Consider the following 25,873-nt stretch of genomic DNA (forward strand, 5'->3'; position numbering starts at 1 on the left):
ATAAATACACCTTTACTAAAGATGAGCTTTGTTTTTTCAGCACATATTCTTTAAGTTACTCTCATGTTTAAACTGAAGGCTGTGTATCTGGATACTCAGGAGAGTGAAAAACTTTCACACAAGCTGGTCCTAGAGAAAGAAATCCATTCTCACCAAAAATACGAATGATCACAGATGAACCACTTTAGAAACTAGTCACCTCCAGCAATTAATGCCAAAAACTCATTTCAGCAACCTAACTTTCTGTCGATAATTTCTTCACGCATAGACACCCATTCACATACACAACAAAAACTAAATGAACCCTATAACTTAATCAAGGTATTTCTCCAAAAGGCTGGAAAGCAAGTGAGGAAAAAAAAAAACCTATTTCTTTAAATATTTGAGAAATGCTCAGATACTACCATAATGGAGGCCCGTGTAAGTGGCTAAATGTATAGATACAATTCCTTTCATGTCCTTGTTATGACCCCATTTTAAACCAGCATTTTAATGTATCAAGCATGAAATCTGCATATTTTCAAAACACTAAAAATTACTCTCAATACACACTTTTAAAGATGATCACCTACATTTTTATTCTTACCACTACCCTCATGTTCCTTGCTTTCACTGGTTACTTGGAATAAAAGCTGAAAAGCACAACACATCTGTTTCAATGCCCACCCTAATGAATCAGCCAGCAGAAGTGAACAGAAAGCATGGCCTGGACTGAGGAGAGAGAAACCAGGACATCTGTTCACAGTTTCATTTCTATAAGCATAGGCAACAAAAATTCCAAGTCTCCCATATCAGCATTGTGCCAACTACCTGAAAGAATTATTTTTAATATTTACAATATCCACTGATTTAATTATTCTCAGCATTATAAGGATCATCTGAAATATCTGAAGGAAAGCAGGTCTTCAAAACAGATCCATGGTAGGCAGCAAGGGCACCTGCATCTTCCCCTAACTCTGATAAGAGGCCATTTCTTAACTAAAAGGTTTGGTTTGTGCAACCCAGACAGCATTCCATAGTAGACAGATAATTGGAGGGGGGAGGGAATATCTCTTAGGTTGCATTATATCTGACACATGTAAGCTGTTGCCTTCACTTGCAGCTTAGACATCATCACCCACAAACAACTTTGACTTAGAAAAAGACTTAATATTAAGATAAGATTTGCAGAATAGCAAATGAGTTATAAACATTAACTTTGAGGTTTTGTATTATTCCTCTTAGTCAGGTGCACAGTTCAGGACTGTGGAGATGTGTTTATCAACACACTGTCATTCAAGTTCTGATCAGGGAAAGAGTGGTTCACATTATCCACTGTGATCCTGTATACCCTGCATCTGGAAGTCAAATCCAATGGGCCAAGAAGAACAAAAATTAATTCTAGACATACGATATCAATATTCCATGCATGCTGGACATCAGGATCCACATACATTCCCAAAAAGAGAGCTTACATTACCATGAGGGAAGCAACAATCTTTCCTGGAAATCAATCTTAGACACCAAGAACTTACCTACCCTTACTTTCTTAGGCAAAACCGCCACTGAACAACATCACAAAAAGATGACTCCAGTTTGAAATCTATAATTGAACTTCCACTCCTTTTTTCATATTTATGTAAAATATCAGCCCCACCTGCCATAAATAGGTTCAGATGAAGGCTACAGAATGAGACATCCTACAACAAACAGACCACAGTTCAACAGTAAGTACCAACTAATAGCAACAAGAAATCGACATATGTGCTCTACCACTTTCCACTTAGAAAATAATCTTCATTCTTTTCAAAAGTAGTAATGCATGCAGAAGAAAGGGGAAAGGAACAGTCAAATGCCAGACCACCAGTCTTAGTGATACCAAAACTTTATCTCAGAAATAAGTCATCTCAGACTCCAAAGCATTACATACAGTTTGCCAACATCGTAAAACTGTCCAAAAAAAGCCTTAGACAAAAAGAAAGGCTAAAACTCACATCCAGTCGTGTGACAGATGGCATGAGTTTCCACATGTAACATCAGCAAATGCCTTTCTGGGAATTACAGGTTATTCAGAATCAACTCCTCTGGCACAATCATGGTCTATTGAACTAGGAGAGTATTATTTCACACGGGTGTTTTTTTTTTTTTTTTTAATTTCTTCAAGGTAATGTCAGTTTACAAGTTCATTTTAATTCACAAAACAATAAATGAGCTCAATTTTGCTTTAGATAAAGAATTGTATATGTACACATTAATTTATATATATTTTTAAATTACAGTTTAGTGGTTGGTAGGGCATCTAATTAGATTATTCTCATGTTAATGCAAAATCCTAATCAATGCAATCAAGTAGTTTGAAAAGCTTATAATTTTCTAAAGTACACCAAAACTATCTTGTGGCCTAAATGTTTCAGGAAGATATCCCACTTACTCAAATCTTCAGACATCCTCACTAGTTAAGACACATTAAAATGAAACATTTCCCATCAAAGATGCCAAAAATTGGATTTAGTTTTATTGCATGACGTTGCTTGCATAAGAAAGTGTATTATTGAAAGCTGTAAGGCATCATGCAATTATCAATATGCTAATTATTTATTGTTCCTTGAGATGGTTATATATTCTAAATTTATAAAACCAGTTTCAAAAAAGTACATACAAATTTAACACAACGAGCATTAAATGTTGTTTACATGTCTCCTGTTTTTAGCTGTTAAAAAGTGCATTCAAATGTACTGTACTGGAAAATCACTGTCAAAAAATGGTGCCGAAGACTATTGTCAAGTTATAAATTTCAAAAGACTGTTATGTTATGGGATTAGAAAGCTAACATGTTGTGATAGTCAGTCTTACAAACTTGCTTAAAATCATTTTTCAATCCTCACACTTTCAGTTTAGCATAGTTGATTTAATAATCTAAAAAACATATGCTTTTGTAACCAAACAAAGTCTACTGAGTTTAAATTATGTACACTGAGTGATCAAATAATGAGCAGACAATATTCAGACATGGAACAAAATGTACTGATGCGATTTTGGCATTAATCAATGTATTGTGCCATCCAACGGAATCCTTCTCCATAGCCTTGTCTCTTTAGCACGCTGCACATGAAGACTTCCAGTGGTCTTGCATTCAGTTCTTTCAGTGACACGTTGCCCTGGAAGTGAAAGATGAGAAGTATTTCAAATTGCAGTATTATAATAAAAAGTGTTCTTTTTCCAAAAACAAACATTTTAATAGAACGTTATTACCTCATTTGTTTTACAATACTAGAAATGTGGAAAATTAACTAACCTTAATTTAACAAAAATAAAGATCCTTGTTGAAATATACTGTGCATTCTATCTGTTATATTTATGCAGGGTGAAATGCATGATACAGGAATGCAAGACCAGGCATCAACAAGGAGGTTTTAAACCAAGATGTTTCTGAAAACACATACTAGGAGTTCCTCTGTGCACTGACATTCATTTTGTAATTAGATAAAATAGGTAAATAGCCACTCATGTTAAGACTGACTTCAGTCATGCTGACTGTAGTCTCAGGATAATCCTAACCCTAACCCATTACTACTAATTTGAAGACACTACTGCTTGTTCTGCATTTTGGGTTTGAACCCACACAACCTAGATTTGTGAGTTATGAAAATAAGAGCAAGATAAAAAAGTGAATAGGAGAGCAGAGAAAACAGGAGAATCCAACCATCATTGTTCTCCATGTCCTTTGACAGTAGAACAAGTAGTAATGGGCTTTATCTGCAGCACATGGGATTTAGGTTAGATATTAGGAAAAATTCTCACTTTAAGAATAGTTAAGCTCTGGAATAGTCTTCCAAGGGAAGGTGAAATCTCCATAGTTGAGGTTTTAAAAAAAGTTTGGTCAATTGCCTGTCAGGGATGGTCTAAGGTTACTTGGTCCAGCCTAAGTGGAGGAGACTGGATTTGATTACCTCTCAAAATCCCTTCCGGCTTTACATTTCTATAATTCTATAATAAGGATCCCACCTCACAGACACACACTTTTACCCTGCACACTTTCGGTTGAGAGATTGAAAGCACAGGAACTTGAGATTTACGACTGCTCAGTGTGAAGAAATCTGTTTTGCATTTAACCCTACTTGTGCCCATGCATAGGCTATACTGGCACTAGAGCACAACAACTTCATGGTACAATTATTGAGGATTTGCAACTACAGCTGTGTAATTGTAACTCTCTCCACCTTTCTTTCCCTCACATACTTGGTAATGCCCGTTATAACCCAAATGCTGTGTTACAAGCCAAAGGTGGTTCTTGTTGTTCTTCTACAGAAAAATAAATTGAATTTCACATGACTAGTCTAGAAAATCTACACTATAAGCATGAAAGATATTGGAGGAACTTGTTCTTAATCCCCTACAACTAAATATATGTTATAAATTGAGTGTGCTATATTTACATTTAATTAAAAATAGAGAGCTCCAATAGCACAATGGTTCATATGTAAAACCTAGTTTATTGTGATAGGCATTATTAAGAACTTTTTCATGAACAACCTATCTAGATTTTCACAGCAGTAAATTGGAGTATCCCATTTCTAATCCATGGACTAATATTTTTCTACTGTATTACTCGATAAACCTGCACTATAAATCAGAAAGATCAGTACCTACCAAACTTTATCAAATTACCTAACAGAGTTCTAATCTGAACAACTATCTTTAAAGGCTTGCTCACTCAAAGTATTTTAGAGGAAACTATAAAAGATAATTTAAGTGTGATTTTCTTTCTCTGAACAAAGATGATCCTGAAAACAATTAATAAATTATTGGTAGAACAAGATCTAATTCAGAAATTAGAGACTTTATTTTGTAGATATTACATTTTTAAATCAATGAATAATAAAGTAGTCTCAGAGGGGTAGACAGTTTATTTATGTAACTGAGAAGAAGTAATGCAAAAGAATGCTCTCTGTGGAGCACAGGGAAAGCAAACTTTCCAACAAGAAAATGAGCATTACCTTTCCTGTTGTTTGGCCATACAAACCAAACATCTCACGTAACCTCTCTTCACTGATGGCTTCAGGTCTGTCAATCTTGTTACCAAGAATTAGGATAGGCACGTTAGCAACAGTTTCGTCTGTCATTAGTGACTATGAGGGGGAGAAAAAAAAAGGAAGAGGAATTAAATGAGCCTATGTATCCTCGTGTGCAAGGACAGCAGCAAACAGCAATTGTCCTTGGATAGAGATCATGGGCGGGGGAGGAAGGGGAAAAAGAAACAGACTGCTGAACACCCTGGTCGGGTGGCAGAAGTTCGCATTTTTAGGTACCGAGAACCTTAGTTCATTTTTTTTAAATCCAAATTATTTACGTACATCGAGTTCTTCTTTTGACTCAGCCAATCTCTCATGATCAGCACAGTCCACCAGGAACACAATACCATTGATGGCAGGCAGATAATTTTTCCACACTCTGCGAGCTAAGAAAAAGGGTTATATAACAGCAACAGGAAATTATCCCAACATTCAGAATAATGCACAGGATCTCATTAAATAACAGAATATTTAAAAAGGCAGCCAGTTCTATTTTTAAAAATTTAAAATCAATCTTTAGGACAACCTTCCCTGCTTGACATAGCTTGAAATAATGAAGCAAAAAGGGAATTCTTATTTGAACCTGGAGAAAAACTAATCACATCCATAAGCACAGTTCTAAAAGCCTATGGTTTTGTGTATTATTTAGCAGTCAAATAATTTATGACAATCTGAAGAACTTGAAATTTTTGATAAACTATACTGGACTTTCAGTCCAATTTAGCAGCAGAAGAGGTGGAAGACTGATTACTGCCCTGACAGATCACTTCCACATGTACACTACACTTGAACTTGTTCCAATAGACTTACATCAACAAATGCAAGTTTAAATCATAAAGGCTAATAGTAAATATCAGGGTGGATTTTTTCATTTTGATTTTTGTATTTGTTTTTTCTAATGGTCATGTCACTCAATGGAGACAAGTTTCAGAGGGGTAGCCATGTTAGTCTGTTTCAGCAAAAAACTTGAGGAATGTAAAGACTTACAGACTAACAAATGTGTTTGGATATAAGCTTTTGTGGGCTGAACCCCACTTTGTCAGATGCAGGAAGTGGAAACTTCAGTTTGACAGGTATATAAACACATACTGAAGATTCCACTTCATCCATCTAACAAGAATAGTATCTGTAGCACGGTCATTTGTTTGATTTAAAAAAAATAAAAGTTGCAATTATAAGAACCAAAGTCAATATAGTTACAACAAAAACAAAATAGCCGATCCCACTATCTTACCTTGAGCATGTCCACCCAGATCAAAAGTTGTAAAAGTCATACCAGCAATTGTCAGCTCTTCTGAGGCTAAAATACACAAAACTGGTATGTTCTTTGTTTCTGAATAGCATGCAATACAAAATACTTAGCAGGCTTCTGAAAACAGATTTTTACTGACTCTCAAATTGAGGAAAGGTCCTTTATTATGCTATTATTCAATAAGAAAAGCAGAGCAAAGTGATTGAGAGAGTTATGGCAAGTGCAATGTGTTTTAATAATGAACCAAACATCAATAGGTATTAAAGCATATATAAAATGTTCAATAAAACAATGGGAGAAATTCTCTTTGCATCACTTATTCCTACATAGTTGGTTTTTATCTTTTTATACCTGAAATAGCTTGATTTTATATCTAGAATCATACAATCATAGAATACTAGGACTGGAAGGGACCTCGAGAGGTCATCGAGTCCAGTCCCCTGCCCTTATGGCAGGACCAAGTATTTCAATAGGGGAAAGCCTCACACAAACACACGCGGAATCCTGGGCCATTTTAGCAACTGCTGAAAGTCTGCAAATTGACTGCCTGTTCCAGTGTAGAGCTGTTTTGCTTCAGTCTCACACTAAACCTCTCTGGGAGGCTTGGCTGGTTTTGAAGCACCCCCAGGTGCCAGCTCACTAATTCATCAACATCAGAGCTGTACTTCCTGGTGTCTTATTTAAAGGCACCAGATCCCCAACCCAAAGCCTGCTTGTGGAAACTTAATCACAGAGCAGCACAGCGGCATTTCGAGCAGTTCCTCCATTTGCCAAGCTTTAACTGTAGGCAACGAAGCTCGCTTAATTTCAAACCCTGCATGCACTTACAGGGGTGCACAAAGCGCTGCCCCATCAACAATAAACTTTTCGCTCTACTCTGAATAGCTTACTTTTAGTTTCCATCCAATTCCACTTTTATCCAATTGTTTGTTGGCCTGACCAACATGTGCTCCACACCATCTGATATCAAGCATCTGATCCAAAGCCCACTGAAGTTAATGGGAGATTTTCCACCATCTTCAGTGAGATTTAAAGCAGGCCCTAAGTAAATGATGGCTCAGCAGAGTTTGAGCTTCAAATCCTCCTGGTTCTCAGCCCTCTGGTGTCAATATTTTACATGCTGCTTTCATTAATTAATACAAAGAAGAAGCTGTTTGTTCTAGCTACTGATTTTTACAGTGACACCATATAGCAAGTTTTCTGTTTGTCTTCCATTATCCTGAAGAATTTTCTTCTCCCATTTCCAAGGAAACAGCACTCCTTACTCAAGCAAACCTCTTTGTCCTCACTGGGAATATTTCCTGAATAGAGTGAGGGACTAAGACCAATAATCAGATTTCTTACATCACTAATGCCACACTGCAGGGATATTGAATGTGTGACACTATGTATTTCACATGTAAAATAAAATATAGTTCACTCTGTCTCCTTCCTCTCTTGCTCCCAAGCATCGTGTGTGTCCTCATTGACCTCTAAGTCTATTTTTCATCTGGGGCTTAATTCCCCTCTTACAAAGCCACCCTAGGAAAGTCTTAGCACCCTTTTAGACAAACAGAACCAAACAGCCTTTCTGTAGAGGCTGTTGATGCTATTTTTGCAACTAGCTGGAGAGGTGTCTGTTGAACAATGTAAGGCACTCTATCTCCCATGATCTGAAGTCTCAGCCCCTGTTAATGTGCTCACTTCAGGTCTAAGTGTTTTCAGTAACCCATATTGAATTATATTACAACAAATTTAGTTTTTGTAATATCAGTGAACACATGATGACGAATGTGGCACATGAGAAAATCAAGGAACTGTTTCCAATGTTAAAGAACTGGAAGTGTTGACTTACTGGGATGCAATGTAGGTACATGTTGTCCCAGTCTGTCATCTTTGAGCATGTGCAGCAGTGTAGTTTTTCCAGCATTGTCCAATCCAAGAAATACTAGTTTACCAGATTTCTTATACAGTCCTGTTAAAAAAAAAAAAAAAGCGTTTACTGACTACATTGATTTTATAATCTTTCCCTCTCATATTTATATATAAGTGTTTCCTGATGGGCGAGAAAAGCAGACGGGTGTGGGGGGAGGGTAGGTGAGTGTAGCAAGCAGGGGGCGCAGCCCACTAGCAATAAGGATAAAATAATGTATGACCAAAACTATGACATATAACAGAGGATGAGCAATAGCATTTTCAGCTATTCTTAACAAAGGCTTCTTCCACATTCTATGGGACCTCTCCTCTGCTGGAAGCCCAAGATATCTTCCTCAGACTGAGCTGGGAATGTTTTTCTCAACTATGATCTCTGTCTAGAACTATTGCAAATGAAATTGTCTTGGCAGATAAATAAAAGGGGAAACTGGTTTTAAATAGTATTTGTTATTTTTTAATTCTACACATATTCTGTTGCTGTTTGGTGATCTGAGGCAAATGAAGATGCACGGTATAGTTTGATCAATAGAGCCTGAAGACACAATAAGCCTTGTCTGACTAAAACACTCATCTGTGTCTCAAGTGAGTCGAAAGACTGTCTCATCAACAGTGTATAATGCATTGGTAAAACATTTCCTGTCATGCAATAATGCTCGAATATAATAATCTTCATAAAAACAATTTTTCCTTTTTAATTTCACCGTGTTTTTGCCTCTGGTACAAACAATTAGACAGGAGGAAGAAAGGGTTAAAAAGTAAGACAAGATCTTTTTTAAATTAAGAGAATGACCCTTTGATAATCTCAAATTATAAAAATACCTCCCCAATACTGAACCCTGGGTCAGAGTCAGTCTCTGATTCTGCAAATTATTTCATGCTGAGTATGCAATAGTCTTAAAACTAATGTCAAGTTGCAAGTCACCACTTCCTTTCAAGACCTGTTCAACACAGAATCTGCTTTGATTTTAACTGTTTTAAGGAAGTCCCCTTAACTCCAGTGAGAAATATGACCTGGCCACTGTGTTAAATACGTTTTGTTAATCACCACAGTCAACCACACAGCTGATAGCACGGAAAAGTCCGTGTTAAAGTTACTCTGGGAGAACGCTTCACCATTGCACATGAATATAATCCATGTCCCCTGCAGATTCCTTTGCTTCCCTGAAAAAAAAAATCCTTTCTGATCAGGAAGCAAAGGAAAGCCATAAGAGTGGTCACACGCTGCTTCCCAGCAGTGGACATGCTGTTTCGGGTCTCTGAAGCAGCCAGCCAAGTAGTAAATCACTGAGGAGAGGGTGCTGATGAGGACACCAAGGCCAGCAGCTTCTATCCTGTGCCAGATTCAGTCACTAGTCCTGGCTAGGCTGGAAAGGATGGGGCAACTTCTTCCCCAGCAGCGAGTGGCCAGGGCTAGGTCAGATCCATCCCCAGAAACCTCTCCAGCTACAGGAAGCATCACATTCCTCCACCTCTGCTTCCTGCTCCCATCACTCCTCAGCTGTTGGGACAGTAGTCATTGTACAATGAGCCTTTTCCCATCTGTCCAACCCCTGTGCATCTGGACCCATCTCAGACCCAGATTGCCTCTGCCAAGCCTCACTCCCTGCACCCAGAACCACTGCACCCACCCCACTAGAACCTGCAGCTAGACACCCACCCTTGCGTCTGGACCTCATCCCTGTATCCAGACCGTCCCTGACCTCAAACTCCCTCCCCAAGAAGTCCCAGCACATGTGCACCTGGACTACCCTGACTAGCCCTCTGCACCCAGCCCTCCGCTCCATAGAACATTACCAAGCCAACACCTAGACCACAGCCCACCAAACCAGCTCCTGGATCCTCACCCCATTAAACCTTCCACACCCAAATCCTTCCCACTGAGCCCCAACCATCTACACCTGGATCCCTGCAGAGCCCCATTGTATCTGCACCCAAACTGCCCCTCCACCAAAATGAGTTACTCTTCATCCAGATCTCCCTTGCACCCAGAGTCCCCCAACAAGCTACCTGTACTCACATTGCCCCACACACAACCCTATCATCCTACATCTGGATCTCCCTACACTAAGCCCCTTCATACTTGGATCTTGCTGGACTGCACCTGCTAGCCTACAATCTAATGTGGTTGGCACAGATAGACTCATTGGTTTTTCTAGGATGGTCCTAGTCCTTGAGCTGTGTCAAGGTCAGGTGCTATTTAACCACCAAGTACGTGCCTGTGGGAGGGGGAAGCGCAGAGTGATCTGCTACTTCTGTGCAATCAACCACTGCCAAGCTGGAGGGTCCATTATTATTTATTGACAACATTTGCAAAACTTAAATTTTTTTGGTGCAGAATACCATCAGGAGTATAAAATGGGTGCCATTAAGAAAAACAAATCAGTATTATATGCGATAGCTAAATTTACCACTGCAATTCTATTTCTTCTTCTGTGTACAGGAAACAACCAATGTAGTGAAGTAAACTGGGTTTTCCATGGTTACCATTCTATACTAGGGTCTTTCATTACCTGATGCCATTGTATTTGGCAATGTGATAGACAATTAAGGAAATATTTATTTTACAAACTTTATGAAGATAAAGATATAATTAATGTAATAACTTGTTGGATTATACAATTTAGAATGTGCTATTAAAGTTCACCATCTTAGTTTCTCTGCATTCATTTTGCTTAACTATGTATTCTAATGCAACTGTCCAAAGTTGTGTATTATTTATATTTTCACTTGCTGGGTTCACATTTTGGAGAAAAGACAAAAAAGTCTAAGTATTTATGGTCACGGTTCTTCTAAAAATGGGCCGGACAGTGCACTGCTTGGGTCGTAGGTTACTGATGAAGGATTTTGATAAAGAAGACATCCTACTTGCACCATACCCAAAGAAGGCTGAACTGGTGATGAGACTTTTTCTGACCTTTGCTTTTGTTTAATGAGGATTTTTAATGAATCTTTGATTTGGATTCTGAATTAGACCACTTCTAAGACACTGGAGCATTCCACACACATACAAACATTGACCCTGTTGACCTTTACCCTGGTATTATTTACTTACTGTCTCTTTCTTTAAACTGTAATCTCTACAATCAAATGTTCCAACAGGGAACATTTATAACTTTGAGAGAGAAGGCTGCAATTCACTAACAGAATCAAATGAGGAGAATGGGTCTGGTACTCTTTACTATTACAGGTATGTTACTTGATGTCTATTTGATGTGTTCTCTTGTGCTAAAATCACAAATACTAATAGTATGCAAGTTAAAAACATGGTGCATTTATAAAGCCAATTAAAAAACCTGGTTTCTTCAGAGTCTGACTTCTTAAATTCAGCTCTTGGTACATACAAATTATCCTGCTTATCTGTCGAGCTCCCGAGTAAAACAGTCATCGCCATCTATAAGCAAGAGAAGGTCATCTGACGAGTTCTTATATTGCTCGGTATCTGTCACAGAAGAAGTGTTTATATCCTCCGTTCAGGAAGTTTAAGAACAAGTGAATTCATTATGGGGAAGATAACTGTGTAGGATGACTATAGTTTTTTGGGATCGCTTTCTCTGAAAAAACAGCTAAATATACTCCCTTCACATTTTCTACTAAGAACAAATAACACCTCATTCCTGAGCCAAGTTACTGTTTCCCTATTTTAAACAAGAGCATCTTAGTATCACTGAGCTATAAATATCTAAAGTACAGGCACATTATGGGCAGAATGAAACAGCAAGTTAGAAACTATTGCTTCTCTATGCTTTAATACAATTTTTGTTGTTTTTAATAACAATATAATGTGCTCAATTAGTAATACTGCGGCTATAAAGTACATCACAATATACAGAAAAAAATCCTATCCAGAAATCTCTTCATGTGCATTTTTCTTTTGATTTACACAATGTTATAATCTACTTCATGATAATAATACATCATTAACATTAAATAGACACTATATAATAAATTAAGAGCGCTTGATTTTTAATCACAACAAGATAGTCCCTTTATTTTAATTAAAAAAGAAAAAATCGTTGAGCAAGAGTAAGAAAGGAGGAAGTAAGTTGTCCTTCGAGAACATATACAAAGGACACGTCAAGAAACATTTTCCCTGGCATTTTATTCAATAGTATCTCTTTCACTAGAAATATCCTTGGAGGATTGTGGTGGGGGGCAGGGAAGTTTTAAAATGTGCAGCAGTCGCTGAATAATAAATAAAGTGGGAGAGATAAGAGTTTATTCCACTTAGCCAGTGAAATTTTAACTAACACTCACATAGCTGGCCAAGGGTCTAACATACAGCAAGTTTAAACATCTACCTGATAATGGCTAGGCAAGTAGCTTGGCATGATTCAGTAATATCCTGTATTATGTATTTAATATAATATAAAAAAATCTGTAAATCATACATATTACTGGTCTATGTAACACTGGGTCCCTTTGTTATCCTCATATTCCTTTCCCGGCCCTGTCTGTTGACAGATAAAATTCACATATTGCATCTTGTATCAACCTGGCTTGAAACACTTTTGGCTAGATGCTGTTTTCATATTATGGTCCCTTCTAATGCCCTTCATCTGGTTTTAGTAATGTTTAACTTAGTGTGGTCCCACTGTCTGCATTGGTATTGCTCATGGAGTGAGGTATTGTTCAATATGAGTAAGGGTGTCAGAATCTGGCCCTCTGTCATTATACTGGGTCACAACTGAGCCCTGATCCTGAAAGAGGATTCCAGGTGATTTCATAACACAAATGATAAATAGTAATTAAATAATAAAGTCAAATCACTGGTCTAAGTTCTCCCCTCTTGCACTATGAGAATAAGGAGTAACTCCACATATGTGAATAGACTCCACATCAGTATAAATCTAATTAGTGTAAGTGGAAAATCAAGGCCATTATATTCATACTGGAGAGATTCTTCCTGGGATACACAGGATTGTGAGGTATCTCACTACCACCTGCCTTTAGTGTGAGGAAACCATGTCTCTGCCTGTCAGAGATCAGCTCCCTGATTCCACCAGTCATAGACAGCAGAACCATTCACCACTAGGTCTATGCAAGTCCCACACTAAAAAAAACAAAAAAATGCACTTTTCTCTAGATTTAAAGGAAGTGAATGAGATTAACAGAAGGATGGATGAAGGGGACAACAAAGAGTCAGTGTTGTTAAGTGAATAACTCGGTTTAGTATTTTACATATTTAATCTGAAAGTAGTTTAATTTACACCAAAATAAATGCTGTGTTTTAGTAGTACTATACTTGAAGGATGCAAAGGTAAATGAAAACAACTATAATAGAGTAGCATAAAAACTTACCCAAAAACTGCAATACACTACTGAAACCACTGTAAATCCAATCAAATATGAAGGACATGTCCAAATCTTAAGGGGTCTGAAAGAAATAAAGCAAAATGAATTTAAGCACTATTGAAATATTATATAAAACACTGTAACAAATCTGTATGAATTATGAGGACTCTGAAGTAGGGGATGAAAAAACTAAGAGCCGTTAGCACACATTAGTAGATACATTCATTGTTTGATATACAGTTATCAATTTTCTGGAACTTAGTTTGGGCTGAGTTTTGCTTACTATAGTTTACCCCTGAACACTATGTTGGACCAAACATTTTAGATGTGTTAAAGAATGTCTGACTGTTACAGCAAGGACTGCCGCAACATGATGTTTAGTTATGAGCTGTGTACTCAGGTGAAGCTACCAGAGAAAACTATGAGAATCCAATGAGTATTGACTACAGTTTGTATTCACAGAGAATCTATTTATAGGGGTGGAATTTTAAGCTCAGAAATCTGAGACGTTAGTTTTACCCTCATTTCACAATAAATGTTTATCTGTTTTTTAGTTATTTATAAATTAAGGGTCTTTCAGCATTACTATTAAACACCTTATTTAACAAGATTTATAATCTTACATTAAAATAACTCCAGGACTGGCTTTGTGCCCATAGAATAAACTGCCACTTGGTATATCCAATTCTATTATTCTCACAGCCAATAGAAGTTAAGACTATTGCACCGTCTGCATACTAAGACACTTTTAGAAGTGAGCTTTCTAAACTTTGTAAAAATATAATATTTTTAGTAAATCATAAAAAGAATAATTTAGCCTTAAATTTCAAAATATAATCTTCATTTTCATAGCTTCTTTTGCTTCCATTGGATAATTTCAAAGCACTTTACAAACAATTAATTTAGACTCACAATATCAATATATTTCACGATGGGGAAACAAAAGCATGGGCAGGCATTAAATGATTTGTCCAAAGTCACATAGCAAGTCTATTGCAGCGATAGGGAAAAGAACCTGGATCTTCATACTTTCAACACTCACCATTCTTCCTGCAAGTGTAGTGATGGGAAAAAATAGAAGTCTCAGCAATGGTAGTACAAATTAATTAATTTTAAAACAGGTCTGTGCAGAAGCCGTAAGAGTTATTTAACTGAAGATTTCCTATGGAAATTAAGCATATATATGTAAAGGGATAAATACCGTCGGGGCAGCCTAGGGCGCCAAGTTAAATGGGGCGCCAAATGATGGTGCAATATCATTGAAGGGTTTGGAGGTGGGGGCGCTGATTGCATGATTAGCCTAGGGCACCAGTTGCTGGCAGCTAGTCTAGGGCTGCCCCTGAATACTGTGGATGGGTCAGTGCATTATCCATCTTGTCCTAATCACCACAGTTGTGTGAACTGACTTTCCAGTATGGTGATGGTACCTGAACCACCAGATTATAAACATTTCCATATTCTATACTATTCATTGTCAATCATAGGGGGACTTCGTAAAGACAGACTAGTGAATAGTCATTAAGAATTACTATGAATTATGATAATAGTCCCTGGGCTAGAAGGAATGTGAGAATGATTTACTTGATAGTTAGAGTACCTGCCTAAGATGAAAAAGACCTAAGTTCAAGTTCCTACTCCGAATTATTTATACAAAGTGAAATAGCTTCAACAGGAGGGACTGAAAGAGAAACGGTGTAATATCCCATAGCCCAGTAGTTAGGACACTTTTTTGAGAGCTCAGAGACTATGGATAGTTTCTGTTCTCATAAGTTATCATATAACCATGCATTTCCGGGTGAATTTTCTATTTGCTGAAAAATGTTTGTCCAGCTCTATGTCCAAAAGAAAGAAAGTAAATATACTTTTTCCATTAGACACTAATTATGGGGTCTATCTGGTGCTTAAGTCAATCATCAAGTTTTAAAGTTAAAATATCTTCTCCGGGAGAAACACTGGTACATGAGATCCTGGTAGCACACAAATGAGTTCTTCCTGGCCAATAAAATACAACTAGAATGGTCCAGTTTTAGCCCCTCTTCTTCTGGGAAATAACTAAGTGACACTGAGAAGGCCATATACCCTAAGTTTGTTCAAAGGATATGGACCCCCAGTACTACGCTGTAAAATCTTATCAAGAAATGCTGCATTTATGGCATAGAATTTGATTAATGGACAATTCTCAACATAAAAATAGCCCCTCAATGTACACACTAGTGATGGATGCTGTTCATCTGAGGAAGTCAGGATTCATTTTGCAAGAAGCTAGAATGTGGACCAATTCTGAAGCAATATTTGTGACGTACAAATATCACTGCCACTGACTCACTGTTTTGCCATTGGCAACTTGCTTAACCTTTTCATCTCAATTTCCTGAGATGAGTATACTTACCTATCACAGAGGGTGTTCTGAAGTATTGCTTGGATAACATTTTGCAATCATAAGGTACTTAGTGACACGTATCAATTGCCAAGACACCCTGGCCATGTCTTTTTTCCTTAGGCAAAACCTCATCCCATTCCCTCACTCCACCTCCTCCCCGATACTTGTTGCAGGTTCCAATGCCACCTGAGGATCTTCCTCCATTGGAGTGATCATTCAGTGGCTGAGCAAGATGGCTTAAGAGCAGCTTTGCATGAGTAATGTAGTACAAACTGGATGAATCACAGCTCAACACAAGCCAAAACCTACAAACCGACCATTGTTACAACAGTGGGGGGGGGGGGGGGGGGAGTAATAGCAGCTTAGTAGCTATTGAAACAATCAATTATTAGCCCTAGGTAAGAAAAATGTTCAGTGTTGCCATAAAGGAACAGACCTATCACAGGAAGAAAGCTTGAGGAAAAGAAAAAAAGGAATAGAGTAATTTAATATGAGTCTTTAAAGCACAGTTATGATCCATCCACTACGCATCTGCTGTCCCATTCCCTTTCTCCCAATTTTCAAAAGGTTAGAGTTAGCCAAGAAGAAACCTAGAATTCCTCATTCACATCATGAGTAACTGGAAACAGAGTTGATCAGATAAGAAAGAAGAAAATGACTAAGGGAATAAAAAGTATCACCACATGAATAGTCACACAACACTATGAATAAACCTATCAGTTACATGTCTCAAAAGCAAAGGTCAGGAACAAGCAAACACCAAAGAACATACACGTCAGCAGATTTGTTTATTGCTCAAACAAAATACCAATCAGGAAAAGCCTCTATGAGGCTTAGAAAAATGATCTACTCAAATCAGTGCAAAGGGTGTGATGCAACAGAACTGCTCAAATTACTGAAGTGAAAATAACTGCTTAAAGCCACATTACATTGAATTGAAATGTTCATTTTATGTTTACAAAACTTGTGAATAAAAAAATCCCAGAGATTTTATGTGCTATTAAAAACTCCAGCATGCAAGATTTAAATGTTATTAAAATGAGAAAGGGTTATTCAGCACATAGAGCTGAAACAGGAATAGTTAAATCACTATCAAATTAAAGTACAAAATCCGGTTCTCTACTGCAATGAAATCTCTTAGACTAGTCAAAAGATGTGTGGGTTTAAAAATAGGACTTGTCCAAATAACTCAAAAATACACCAACAAAAACTGACAGTAATAACACCTGACAATACTGAAAGTTAAATAATTCTATTAAAGGAAAATAGCTTTGACAGTTATTTTAGAAGGGAACATTGTAATATTTGGATTGGAGTACTGAATCTACCGTTATGATGTAGAAAAGAAACTGCATAACTTTAAGGTGAGCTTTAAATATATGAATTAAAAGACTTATCTTTACATTTGAAATCAAATGATTATGGCAGTGATGGGCAACCTAGGCTAGGGAGTGGTCTGAAACACTGATTGAGTGGCCCTCACTCATCTCAGTGGGCCACTAGATTGTCATAACCAAAACTGTCTCCTGGGATGGGTTAGTTTTGCATACTTATATCCTAGACTTCGCAGGGTGCACTGATTGAACTATAGCAGCACTCCGATTGGATGCAGAAGAAGCAAACGGCTCTCACAGTTAATGTGTAATCAGCATGCACCTCACTTCACATGCCCTTGCTTTACGTGTGTCACCTGAGTAATACTGCTAGGAAAAAGACTACAAGGACGGCAACCCTGAGCATGGGCAATGGCAAACAAAATGTCTTGTGGGCCATACATGGAACCCCGACAGGTTGCCCACCACTGGATTATGTTCTAATGAACATACTGAAGTCTGGTCACTATAAAGCAAATGAAACAAGCAAAGGCCATTCATTTAAACTGGCATGACTACATCCAAAAGCACCAGAAAAACTGAACATCCAGAAGCAGGTCAATCAGCCTACAACCCATAAGGAAGGTAAAGCCTCTAGGTTATAGAGTTCTCTTAAATTAGATAGCTTGAGAACGGGGTAGGTAAAAACCAGCCCATTGGCCGGATCTGGTCTGCCAGGGTTAGCCCCTGGCAGGCCCCCACACTGCCATATTTACCTGTACCTCCACAGGTATGGGGGGGGCGGGAAATCACCATTCCTGGGCAATATGACCTGCAATTACCCATACCTGCAGAGATGCAGGTAAATATAGCAGCAGTGGCCCACTTGGAGCTGACCTTGGTGAACCACCACCATTTCATAGCCTGCTGCTTTAGAACCATAGAATCATAGGACTGAAAGGGATCTCAAGAGGTCATCAAGTCCAGTCTCCTGCACTCATGGCAGGACCAAGCACCACCTAGACCATTTAGATGTTTCTCTAATCTGCTCTTAATTCTTTTCAAGGCAATTTGAAAGCATAAGCCATTGTTTTTTGGGGAAGTTGCTTGATTTTGAAAGCAAACAGATTTTAGTTGGTTTGTGAAATAATCTTTTGATACTGTCTGTTTCAATAAAAATCACTTTAATTTATTGATGGCCCTCCTGAGCAAGAAAACAGAAAGTATTTTTATAGAATCACACCAGCATGTCTAACACTGTTATCAGTTCCACGTATATGTCAACCATGCCTAACATTACATCATCATTACATCCTGAGCTTGATTTTGTAAGTTCTATGGAGCCTGTCTAAGGCGGTTACTTAATTGATCAAAATATGTTGCTTCATGGAGGTGATAAAGGTGAAGTAGAATTGGATGCAATATCTTTGGGAAAAACTTGAGCAACCTCTTAAGTCTGAAGATTCCTAACAAGAAAAAGCTATCAAATAGACTCATCGTAATTTATCATTCTTTACCTGTCAGGAGATGAATCAGAAAAGAATAAATTTTCTTTCCCTCAATCATTATAAATTTGTTACAGATAAACAATTCTGTTATGCTTCACAAGCTAGTTAATATAGTGGTTGTTCTTTTAAATATATTGTTAAAATTGCAATTTAAAATATGTTTTGTTAGGATAGTGGATTGTGTTCTTAATTTAAAATTAAACTTACTGTTATTTCATATCACAACAAGCACATGTAAAAAATGAATAGTTTTATTCAAGTAAAATGCCCTTTGCATAAATTGAAAAGTGCATTTCACAGGTCCTGGAGAGCCTGTTATCAAAACTTAGCGAAATCAGGTCTCTAGCCAACATGACTGCACTTTAACCAGTGTACTCTGAACCTCAATAATTCCAGGAACAGCGTCTTCTAGAAACAACTTGGCAAACAAATGTTTAAAGTCTACTTTAAGGCGGTATGCAAATTCATTTCAGATTTGATCTAATTTTATAAAATCTTAAAAAGCTCCATATTTGAAGTGATGATATGCATCTGCACTAGTACAGATCATTTAAAAAACAAATCTGGAAACCACATTTTGGTCAAATAAATCACCTTAGGAATACTTCTGAGGTAGGGAAAAAGGAAGCCTCTTCAAAAAGGAAACAAGTAACGTATTTGTATGCATTTGAATGGCTTTCTTGCAAATATTTGTGGAACCTCAAAAATGATTTATATTATCATCAATATAGCCCTATAACTGTGTGTTTTATTAAACAAAGGAAGATAATGTTGGAGGACATATTAACTTTTTTTAACACTATTTATTTAGGAAGTCACTCCCTCAGATAGAGGGGTACTTCAAAGTGGCAGCACCACACAGAGCCCAGGGTCAGCTGCTCTGCGCGGCGCTGCCTTTTTGAATGCTGCGGGGAGCCTAGCACCGGGCAGAGCCGCACGGAGCCCGGAGTTAGTGGGGGCGTCCGCAGCTGACCCCGGGCTTCAGTGCTTTCACCTTTGAAGTGTAGCAACAGCTTTACGGCCATTGTTACATTTCAAAGGCGGAGACATTCTTTCCATTAATCGAAGAATAGTCGATGCAAAAATGCATTGACTATGCGATTAGTCAATTACCTGATGCTTAACATCCTTAGAACAGACAGGTGCAGGGTCTAAGCCCCAGGGAGGAGGTGCCAGAAGTGTCAGGGCATTGTGTGAAAGAAGCTGTTTGCATATATTTGCATATATATTTGCATGAATATGCAACCACACTTAAGTTGCAGCCCTTTGCATGTGCTGTGAGTATCACTGTGGCCCCCAGGGATTCCAAAGTTGAGTAGCCCTGCTTTAACAAGTTTGCAAATCCTTGCCATGTAAATATCAGATACAAAATAATCATTATAATGCTTAGTTTTTGTATAAAGAGGCATTACATAGGAATATAGTCAACAGATCTTTCTATAATCTTGCATACTGAGCAGAGCACAATCTTTAACTTTCAAATAATACATCAAAAAATAAGACTGTGAAAATGGTGATGCAGCAGTCATGTTATTGTCCTAAAGGACAATAAATACACTAACTGAAGTTATCTAAGTAGCAAGAACTGTTTTCAGGTTGTACTTTGAAATTAAAACAGATTGTATGGCCTGTTGCAATAACTACTTTTCTTAAATGAAAAATAGTTTACTTAGGAATTTTAATTTTTACGAACTTTTTCCCTCTTAGCTGTGATAATACATTTTTATTCTTTTTCTAAACTGAATATTCAGAACAAATAAAACAATGCAACATGCCATGCTAAAACAAGATTAACTATAGCAGATAAATTCAAAAAGTTTGTACACTGGAAATGAATACTTACTGATGCTCTACTGAAGACTATCGACATCAAAGAGAAATACAATCAGGACTGAAAAGGAATTGCCAAATAGTACTCTTACAGATTAATACAATTCAGGTAAACAAAAGAAAAGTATCTCTGAGTTAGAAAGACCTTTCTTTGGAATGCTTTTCCAATAATGCCCAGAAAGGAAAATAAAGTGAATTCCAGAACAGGTATGTAGGAGAAGAGAGAGAGTAATGAATCACTACTACAAGGATTCTGACTCACAGTTTTCAGTCACTTAGCTATTTTGGATGATGCAGTAATGAATTCCAAGTCTGTTTACAAAGGGAGCTGGTTACACACTTCAGAAACAAAATAACTTACTTAAATAACGTGGAGGTATTAAAGTCCTCTAAAATGAATTAAATACACTTCATTTGGACCATAAGATTGCTTAGTCACATTCACATCACTTTCTAGTACTCATAGCTGTTATCTCTTAGTATTTATAGCAAGAAAGATGCATTTTTCTGTTATTAGTCCAACAACACAAAAGCAAGGGGGAAAACCCCCATAAATGGCCCCATATCTATTATTTTAAAAAGGTATTTTCTTTTCAGTAAACTTTACTGTCAGATTCAACAGGCAGCAAAGCCAAACAGAAGTTCTGTGTGATTATACAATCCTTTGCACTGAGCCTGCCCTTCCAAATGTTCCCGCTTCCTTTTATTTAAATATTTTTTCCTAGTCCTGAATAGGTAATCAAATATTTTGTCAAAATTTCACAATGTCAAATAACTCCTTTGAACAGACTGAATGAACATTGTTAGCATAATAAAATAAGCCAACAATCTTGCTGGTGTTTTATTAAAATGGTTTTATATAAACTATTCTTCCTTATATAGTGTATTTGATAAGAAAACAATATTTTTCATTTTTTAAGGAGTTATCTTTAGTTCCAATTAAAAAAAAACCTCTATAAATTTTGTAATATGATTTTATTTAAATCACTAATATTTTCCCAACAGATTCCTTCTAAAAAAATACATGTTCTAGTGTAAACCAAAACATGTACACAAGCAACCGAGTTCTCGTGTCCTAGCTTATGAAATCCAAAAAGGAATCTTATGTGCCTGATGTCACACCGCGTTTTTAACAGGGCTTATTGAAAGCCATGCCTAAACAATTCATAGGGAGTGACTCCTACTATATCACTTCTTACTAGGTCATTATCATTCCAGTGAATTTGACCACAATATTTATACCAATAGTGCCATTTTAACAGTTTTTTCAGTGATAGCTGTATAAATTAAATGTTGACAAAATGTTAATGACTGGTACTTATCTGTATCCCAAACTACTGGGGACATTCAATTGAGTCATACTTTCCCTTCAATTAAACTTGGGTTGGACATTAGGAAAAAGTTCCTAACTGTCAGGGTGGTCAAACACTGGAATAAATTGCCTAGGGAGATTGTGGAATCCCCATCTCTGGAGATATTTAAGAGTAGATTAGATAAATGTCTATCAGGGATGGTCTAGACAGAATTTGGTCCTGCCCTGAGGGCAGGGGACTGGACTCGATAACCTCTCGAGGTCCCTTCCAGTCCTAATATTCTATGATTCAATCAGATTCTCAACACAACTTCAAAAAGAATGGCTGAGACCACTTTCATCATGCACTACTAGTTCCATGGTCAAAAGCTTTAGAGGGGTAGCCGAGTTAGTCTGCAACTGGAAAAACTTGAAAAACGTTCATCTGAAGTGGGTTGTACTCATGAAAGCTCATGATACCATCTACATGTTTTGTTAGTCTTTAAGGTGCTGCTAGACCATTCATTGTTTTTCAAGTTTTTCTAGTTCGATGGTGTCCAACCTCATAGAGGTTAAGTCCATTAATGGCTATTAGCCAGGATGGGTAAGGAATGGTGTCCCTAGCCTCTGTTTGTCAGAGGGTGGAGATGGATGGCAGGAGAGAGATTGCTTGATCATTACCTGTTTGATTCACTGTCTCTGGGAAACCTGGCATTGGCCATTGTTGGCAGACAGGATACTGGGCTGGATGGACCTTTGGTTTGACCCAGTATGGCCATTCTTCTGTTCACTAGCCACATGTCTAGTTGGCTTGAATAATGCAGCTATTTGGCTGGTTGAGTTTGACTAGTTTGCTATAGCCAGGGCTCGACAATTAGGGCAATCTACTTGCCCGTGGTGAGTAGATTTTAGCCTGGCACGGCGCCGCAGCATGATCAGCGCACGTGCAGCGCATTCTGTGCATGCACAGCATGCCAAACCATGCAGATGGCGAGCAGGGCTCACCGCCGCTTGTCAAGCCCTGGCTATAGCAGTAGCCACTATAGGATTCAGAACTGGTTGGACACCATGGCTAGCTGAAAGCATTTTTGCCCTATCTATTCAAGCACTTAAAAAGTTTTCAACACCAACTAAAGGAAGACTGAGGAAGGAGGAGGCTATCACTTGCTGACAACCACTAGGAAAATGACTTATTCCTGATATTGTGGATTGCCCCTATGAGTTTAACACCACACTAGCTAGTGAAAAATAACTTAGCCCCCCGCCCACCAAAAATCATGACTAATTCTTGTTATTCTACTCTTTAAAAATATACTTAAGTTTTTTGGGCAGGGACCATATCTACTTCTATGATAGACTCTGTGTGGGTGGGATTATCCAAGTCATGGGTCAATAGAGGGAGACACAGTCATGACTGGAATGCAAGTTCACCTGCACAGAAACACTTACTGAATCTAAGTCGGTAGTTGTGTAGCACTTAGCATATTGCAGCTATGATGCTAAACAGTGTTACTATAATAATAAATATTAGGGATGTTAGCAGCTAGCCGGCTAACTGTTTAACCGATATGTGATTACTTATTGGTTAACAGGTCCAGTTAACCACAACACCCTCTCCCTCACATGCTCTGCATTTTAAATTGGGACCGGCAGGCTGGTCAAACTGATACAGAGACAGCAGTGAGGCGTGGGATGGGACTCCCCAGGAGTGGGGCCAGTAGCTCACTGGCTGCCAGCCCAGCCCTCAGTGACGAGCATTTTAATAACCAAGTAACCACTAAAAAATGTTGCAGCTACACAATTACTAAAATAAAGTATATCTAACATCACTAATAAATATATTTCATAATTGTATCGTTAATTCTCTGGAAACTACACTGAATCTGTAACATCAAGCAAAATCCTCTTATTGCATACTGTCATAGTCATTATACTGGCCACCCACTGCAATTGCCCCTATTTCCAAAAACCGTGAACACAGAAGGGATACAGCACCTTCCTTCTAATGAGCTGTCTGTTTTCCCCTGGCTCTAATCTCCAATAGACTGTCACTATGTATTCCCCATCCCAACATCTGCTGTGAGCTTCCATGGCAGAAAAGACATCAGTTCATTGAACCATGTTTATGAACACATGCAAACAGAATGAAGGCAGCACAATCTCTAGGGGCTGAAGTACAGGCCTGAGAGCCACGTCTATCCCCAGCCCTAGCATTAACGCACAACATGAGCTTGGGCAAGTCACTTAAGCCATGTCTACACCAGGACTTTTGTCAGTAAAACTTTTGTTGGTCAGAGGTGTGAAAAAATACTTCCCTTACTGATACAAGTTTCACTAGCAGAAGCATCAGTGTGTATAATGTCAGCAGAAGACACTCTCCCAATAAGGGTACGTCTAGACTACATGCCTCTGTCGCCAGAGGCATGTAGATTAGGCTACCCGACAGAGTAAAATGAAGCGGCGATTTAAATAATCGCCGCTTCATTTAAATTTACATGGCTGCCGCTTTGAGCCGACAAACAGCTGATCAGCTGTTTGTCGGCTCAGCGGGATAGTCTGGACGCTCCCCTGCCGACATCAAAGGGAGCTGTCGACAACCCAGGTATGCCTCCTGGGATGAGGCATACCTGGGTTGTCGACAGCTCCCTTTGATGTCGGCAGGGGAGCGTCCAGACTATCCCGCTGAGCCGACAAACAGCTGATCAGCTGTTTGTCGGCTCAAAGCGGCAGCCATGTAAATTTAAATGAAGCGGCGATTATTTAAATCGCCGCTTCATTTTACTCTGTCGGGTAGCCTAATCTACATGCCTCTGGCGACAGAGGCATGTAGTCTAGACGTACCCTAAGACAGCTGCTGCCCTTCATTGGGGGTGAATTAATTATGTGAGCAGCAGAGCTCTCTCTATCAGCATAGAACAACTATATAGAAGACCTTACAGAGGTGTTCCTATGCCATTGTAAGGTCTGGAATGTAGACACAGTCTTAGTCTTTCAGTTTCCTTGTCTTTAAATTGAGAACAATAATTGCATAAGTATCTAACAGGGATGTTGAGTGAATGAATTAGTTAGTGTTTATGAAATGCTCTGAGAATAAGTCCTACACAGTGCTAGTGAAAGAGACAGCATTATTATAAAAAGGGATCAATGAAGGAAAGAAAATTACAAGCTCTAAGAAGAGCAGACAGAGTAGTTTCCATGGAGAGAAAAGCTCTGTAGACAGGTGGTAGAGAAAAAGATATAGTGAGAGGCTGAAATCTTGGGAGAACAAGTAGGAACAGAATGGAAGATACTGGGTTAAGTGCAGGAATCAGGTGGGGAAATGGAGGGGAATGAACTTGGGGGCAGAAAGGAAGACACTGGAGACAGGATGGAATGGATGAGGAAAGAAGGAACAAAGAGGAAAGTATGGGCAGGCAGAACGGGGGAGGACAGTAAGGAAGGTACAGGCTGGGGCAGAGCGTACAGATGGGCAGGTGGGGGAAGGCAGCCGGGAGGGTACAGGTGAGGATACAGTGTACACAGAGGGAGGTACGGGGGGCAGCAGGCATGTAGGGGAGGGTGGGGAAACAGAGGGACAGTGGAACAGAAGGTCCAGAGGGAGCAGCAGGAAAGCTACAAGGGGGGGGGGGGGGAGCGATTAGAGGCCGGCGGAAGGGAGCAGAGGGTTCAGGTGGGGGGTAACGGGCAGTGCTCACAGAGGGCAAGGTGGGGGGTAGGGGACACGGGGGGGCAGTGGATACGGGGAGTCAGCGGGAAAGGCGGGGAGCAGCAGGTACAAAGGGGAAGCTATGGGGGGCACCAGATGGCAGGGACGGGAGCCGGGGGGGACACGAAGGGCCCCGGCCGCTCACTCACCCGCTGGTGAAGAACCGGAGATCCAGGCTGCCCGCTTCGCCCGGCACCGACTCGGCCCCCCCCCAGCGGCTCGGCCCCGCTCCGCCCCCAGCTCGCTCCTTCCGGGCCCAGCCGGCCGTGTCACACTCAGCGCGCTCCGCCCGGCCCCGGCTCCTGGCGCTCGGGGGCCGCCCCGGGACTCGCTCGG

The 25,873-nt window shown here is 39.0% G+C and overlaps 1 protein-coding gene across 1 annotated transcript; it reads right to left on the reverse strand.

Moving 5' to 3' along the window:
- Window positions 1-369: 369 nt before the first annotated feature.
- On the reverse strand, window positions 370-25,825 carry SAR1B (secretion associated Ras related GTPase 1B). Its single transcript, XM_075900397.1, has 7 exons — window positions 25,687-25,825; window positions 13,516-13,591; window positions 8,138-8,257; window positions 6,286-6,351; window positions 5,334-5,437; window positions 4,977-5,108; window positions 370-3,137 (listed from the first exon to the last, which is right to left on the reverse strand). The coding sequence occupies exons 2-7, from the start codon at window positions 13,571-13,573 to the stop codon at window positions 3,021-3,023; spliced, it is 597 nt and encodes a 198-aa protein (XP_075756512.1). The 5' UTR covers window positions 13,574-13,591; window positions 25,687-25,825; the 3' UTR covers window positions 370-3,020.
- Between the last annotated feature and the right edge of the window lie 48 nt (window positions 25,826-25,873).

The sequence above is a fragment of the Pelodiscus sinensis genome, chromosome 17, assembly GCF_049634645.1.
Source record: "Pelodiscus sinensis isolate JC-2024 chromosome 17, ASM4963464v1, whole genome shotgun sequence".
Taxonomy (NCBI): domain Eukaryota; kingdom Metazoa; phylum Chordata; order Testudines; family Trionychidae; genus Pelodiscus; species Pelodiscus sinensis.

Excerpts from the sequence above, each read along its gene's own strand:
- SAR1B (XM_075900397.1), bottom strand. The coding sequence starts at position 13,573 with ATGTCCTTCATATTTGATTGGATTTACAGTGGTTTCAGTAGTGTATTG. Across the intron at positions 8,258-13,515 it reads TAGTGTATTGCAGTTTTTGG|GACTGTATAAGAAATCTGGT; the intron begins GTAAGTTTTTAT and ends TTTTTTTAACAG. Across the intron at positions 3,138-4,976 it reads ATGGCCAAACAACAGGAAAG|GGCAACGTGTCACTGAAAGA; the intron begins GTAATGCTCATT and ends TTTCACTTCCAG.